The 5,012-nt window shown below is 41.5% G+C and overlaps 1 protein-coding gene across 1 annotated transcript; it reads right to left on the bottom strand.

Moving 5' to 3' along the window:
* Window positions 1-200: 200 nt before the first annotated feature.
* LOC115621438 (kelch-like protein 40) lies at window positions 201-1,936 on the bottom strand. Its single transcript, XM_030515091.1, has 2 exons — window positions 1,725-1,936; window positions 201-1,667 (listed from the first exon to the last, which is right to left on the bottom strand). The coding sequence occupies exons 1-2, from the start codon at window positions 1,877-1,879 to the stop codon at window positions 506-508; spliced, it is 1,317 nt and encodes a 438-aa protein (XP_030370951.1). The 5' UTR covers window positions 1,880-1,936; the 3' UTR covers window positions 201-505.
* Window positions 1,937-5,012: the final 3,076 nt, after the last annotated feature.

Below are 5,012 nucleotides of genomic sequence, written 5' to 3'. Positions count from 1 at the left end.
AATATACACTTACGAAATGCAAATGCAGTCAAATCGCTATTTCTTAAGATTTCTGTGGCACCGAGACTGGGTTTTCGAATTGACTCGAAAGCTTATTATTTCCAATAAAATAAGCTCATTTTTAATAAAACATTAATCCTGTGTTCTTAGTTTTTAATTGTTCTGTGTACTTTTGACAAAAATTAAATACAGTTGGCCTATTACTCCGCATGGAATGCGGTTTGTATTTTTGATTCTTTATTCAAATTTAAACTTACTAAAAATGTGGAAAAGAATATTAACCTTGAAGGAGTAGGAATTAGCTATTCTTGTTAGCCAAGTATACTGTGTTAATACTAAGATAAAAGCAATAAATCGTTTTTTGAAATGGGCCAATTACAACTGCAGTCTGATTAGAATTAAATTACATATGTTTAAAGTTCATTTTAGACACAATTTTCATCACATTTCTCTGCATACACTTTTAATGGTTTAATATTTTGTGCAACAGACTTTGTAAAATTGTTTATTCAGTGGCAGCAGCACGCTTAGCTGCTCCCTCCTTGCAGCAGGGCAGCATGTTGTCCTGCTGATCATATTTAAGCGTTTGCCAGTACTTCGACCCTTTTTCAATTATGTACAATAGATATTTGTTGAAGACGGGAAAACTAGGATACTCCCAGTTGGCGCACTCGTATCGGTGATGATGAGCCACGTTCTCGTCGATGACCCATTGACGTTGCTGAGCATTGTGCATGGAGAGCGGATCCTGCAGGGGGGAATCACCGCTGATGTAGTGCTGAGTCACCGCATAAGAAAGACCCAGATTTAGACTTTTGGTCAGTTCTGGTGCTGCGAGCAGTTCCTGTAACTCCTTGGGCTGGTTGGTTGACTTCAGCGAGCTAATGTACCAAGGAGGCATTAGATTGAAACGCACGGCACTCAATATTCGCACACCATGCTCTTTACGATTGGGCCAGTCGTGCAGGAGCCAACGCAGAGCGCTTAGTAGAATTTCCATTTCAGAATTTACGCAGACGTTATTGTGATTCAGCAGTTCGTAGAGCGCCTCCGCCGGCAGGTCCAAGAAATCCATGCTGGCCACCGCGCACAAGAAGAAGCGACCGATGCGTGTGATTAGCAGTGCCTGCAGCATTGGGGTGTTATATGGCAGTGCCTCTAGGAAGAATTGGAAGGCCAAAGCCTCGCTAACAAGATCGGCATCATCGAAGAGACTCCAGATCTGCTTCAGTAAATCGGGCATTTCCAGGAACCGAGCGGCCAAATACATTTCAATCAGACCATCGCGTTGTGGGGTGCTGCCTTCGTGTATCATCCATTCATAGACGTTCTTAAACCCCTGGGCGGTCACTTCAGCTTCCTCTATTTTGATGATGTCGCCACTTTTGAAGCGTTTGAAGTATTCCGTAAACACTTGCAGCACACATAGATGACATTCAAAGCAATGGCCCTCAATTTCGACTAGGGCGTCGGTGCAGTCACGTTCTGCCACCATCTTGGTTATTCCGTCGGCCAAAATCTTGGGATCCAATCCAAATGTGCATTCGATTCGTCTGCCTTCGATGGTAAGACCCATTTCGCTCAAAGTGCGAGGCCGGAGCTGAAGCTGTTGGTTATCCGTTGGAGGCGAACAACACTCTGTAATCATCTTCTGGACATCTTCATCACTGCAAGGAGGCAGAGGTTAGTTGGTGTGAACTGCCTTATGGTGACTCTTCACTTACAGCTCACTCATTTGCAGCTCTCCATTGGAATCCTCAGTCACTTGGACATTTTCCAAAGAGTCGTCGCTCGTATACGGCCATGGAGTAGGGGCGGCGTCCGTCTTTGTCTCTGATACAACAGACTCGGTCGCGTTGGAGTCGGTACTTTCGCTCATTTTGTAACAAATAATTTTAGTCGGTCTGTGTTAAATAAAATTGAAGCTAGACAAACTTTGCCTACTAAATTGCCGTACAGAAAGCACACAGCTTACTGCAACGTTGCTGTTGTTTTTGTTGTTAGTATGGGACTATTAGACGCTTAATTTGTGGCTGGGAAAAAGCCCAACAACACCTAAACTTGAACGCCTAAACTGAACGGCATTTAGCTTTTAACTCCATGCTCGCAGCGGAGTCTCAACTCAAGGTATTAAAAGAACGGCACTAAGAGCGGTCGGCTGTTTATCTATGCATTTCCTATCCCTTCCTCCCAGTACCCCGTGGCCAGTATCCAGTGCCGTGCAAATGCAGCCACAACTCATATCAGAGCTACCACAAATACCAGTCATTACATGGAGCAGCCGTTCCTAGAGGAACTGCACGAGCAGTGCCTTTATGTAGCAACAACAAACAAATAGTTTTAGGTCTGGCGGAAGGGGGAGGGTAGGCTGAGGGTTGTGGGAAATTATGCAGTAAGTACACAGCTCAAGAAAATGGGGAAAATATTTGAAGTAAATCAGAGCAAAGTATGTGCAAATCTTTGTCAACGACAGTACACATTACATTTGCAATGAATTTCTTTACTTTTAATGTTAGCTTTCAGTCGGTTGTGGTCCAATAGAGACCACTTTCAGATCTAGATCTACTGTTAACAAAATCCGTAGATCCCATTGAAGTAAACCAACTTTTCGATATTTAAACTATGATTTAGGGAAATATACGCCAGCATATTCTGTTGCTGGTTGCAGGCTAAAAGAGAGCAGCCTTGTCGTTAGTCTCTAGTTGCTTTGGGAAATATACAACTAGAATTCCATGATATTACGGGTTCTGCGTGCATTCTAGGAGCGGGTTTTTCAACAGTTATTTTCTATGTCGAAAATATTTGTTATTTTATTTCATTAGAAATAATTTGCCTTTAATACCTTTCATTAGTACCATAAATTTAGTTTTAATTATACTTGGTTATATGTGAGTTCGTTCCTGAGTATATGACTCAGTTCGAATCACGGCGCATAAAGCATGATTTCAAAATTACTTGCAGTTGAAAAGTTTTCTATGATTGGTCTCTTATCTAAAAAACCTCAAACTGTCGTGCTATGGCCAAATCTGCGTGTCGATTCTGCAGCATAAAAATAAAAAAATGAAAAAACAAGAGAGAACGCTACAGTCGAGCAAGCCCGACAGTGTAATACCCTGTACCCAGGTAAACTTTCGTCACAGAGGAAGAAGAAGAGCGAACTTGTTGCTGCGGTTTGGGGGGTTGTACTGACGAGAATTTGTTTCGCTAATAACTTTTCTTAGAATTGACCGAATTGAATAAAATTTTATACAACAGTAGACAATTATATATAAATTATGTGTGCAAAGTTTGGTTTAGGTAGCATTTGAAATGTAGACGCTATTGACGAAATTCTGTAGCGGAGGAAGGGGGGGAAAATTAAAAAAAAAAAATAAACTCGTCCTTACTCGGACCTAGGAGAATCTGGATGCCAACTTTGGTTATTCTAGCTTTTATAGTTTCTGAGATCCTCGCGTTCATCCAGACGGACAGACGGACGGACATGTCTAGATCGATTTCTCTCGTCATGCTGATCAAGAATATATATACTTTATGGGGTCGGAGATGCTTCCTTCTGTATGTTACATACTTTGCACAAACCTAATATACCCTTTTTACTCTACGGGTACAGGGTATAAAAATAACAAGAGAGAACGCTACAGTCGAGCAAGCCCGACAGTGTAATACCCTGTACCCAGGTAAACTTCCGTCACTGAGTTATATGGGCCCATAGCAGCAGCAAAAAGAGGAAGAAGAAGAGCGAACTTGTTGCTGCAGTTTGTGGGGGTTGTACTGACGAGAATTTGTTTCTCTAATAACTTTTCTTAGAATTGACCGAATTGAATAAAATTTTGCAGCGGGGGAAGGGGGAAAATTAAAAAAAAAAATAAACTCGTCCTTACTCGGACCTGGGAGAATCGGGATGCCAACTTTGGTTATTCTAGCTTTTATAGTTTCTGAGATCCTCGCGTTCATCCAGACGGACAGACGGACGGACAGACGGACGGACAGACGGACGGACATGTCTAGATGCTGATCAAGAATATATATACTTTATGGGGTCGGAGATGCTTCCTTCTGTATGTTACATACTTTGCACAAACCTAATATACCCTTTTTACTCTACGGGTACAGGGTATAAAAATAACAAGAGAGAACGCTACAGTCGAGCAAGCCCGACAGTGTAATACCCTGTACCCAGGTAAACTTCCGTCACTGAGTTATATGGGCCCATAGCAGCAGCAAAAAGAGGAAGAAGAAGAGCGAACTTGTTGCTGCAGTTTGTGGGGGTTGTACTGACGAGAATTTGTTTCTCTAATAACTTTTCTTAGAATTGACCGAATTGAATAAAATTTTGCAGCGGGGGAAGGGGGAAAATTAAAAAAAAAAATAAACTCGTCCTTACTCGGACCTGGGAGAATCGGGATGCCAACTTTGGTTATTCTAGCTTTTATAGTTTCTGAGATCCTCGCGTTCATCCAGACGGACAGACGGACGGACAGACGGACGGACAGACGGACGGACATGTCTAGATGCTGATCAAGAATATATATACTTTATGGGGTCGGAGATGCTTCCTTCAGTATGTTACATACTTTGCACAAACCTAATATACCCTTTTTACCCTACGGGTACAGGGTATAAAAAATATTAATTTTGGAATTCTTTGCATTACAAGCATTCCTTAAATAGACTTAAGGGACAAGTAAATTTTGTCTTCATATTTGACAGCTTTTCTAGTATGAATACAATGGTATGAGAAGTACGATTAAAAAGGGTGTTTCAATTAAAACCAATGGCAATTTTATATTTAAGCAATGCAAAGCAACTTTATTTATGTTTTTATAGCCTGTACCCAAAGGGTGAAAGGCTATACTAGTTTGTGCGCATGTATATAACACACAGAAGTAGGAATGGCAGACCCCACATAGTATATACAAGTATATTATTGGTCAGGATGAAAAGACTAATCGATATAGCCATGTCCGTCTGTCCGTCCGTCCGTCTGTCTGTTTGTATGAGCGCAACGATCT

This window comes from Scaptodrosophila lebanonensis, unplaced genomic scaffold (assembly GCF_003285725.1).
Source record: "Scaptodrosophila lebanonensis strain 11010-0011.00,11010-0021.00 unplaced genomic scaffold, SlebRS2 tig00000024-arrow-pilon, whole genome shotgun sequence".
NCBI classification, from domain to species: Eukaryota; Metazoa; Arthropoda; class Insecta; order Diptera; family Drosophilidae; genus Scaptodrosophila; species Scaptodrosophila lebanonensis.
The sequence above is the reverse complement of the archived record's forward strand: the minus strand, read 5'-3'. Positions and strand labels throughout refer to the sequence as shown.

Bases quoted from the DNA above. Each gene is read 5' to 3' on its own strand.
- LOC115621438 (XM_030515091.1), bottom strand. From the start codon at position 1,879: ATGAGCGAAAGTACCGACTCCAACGCGACCGAGTCTGTTGTATCAGAG. The intron at 1,668-1,724 runs GTAAGTGAAGAG...GCCTCCTTGCAG, and splicing joins GAGCTGCAAATGAGTGAGCT to TGATGAAGATGTCCAGAAGA.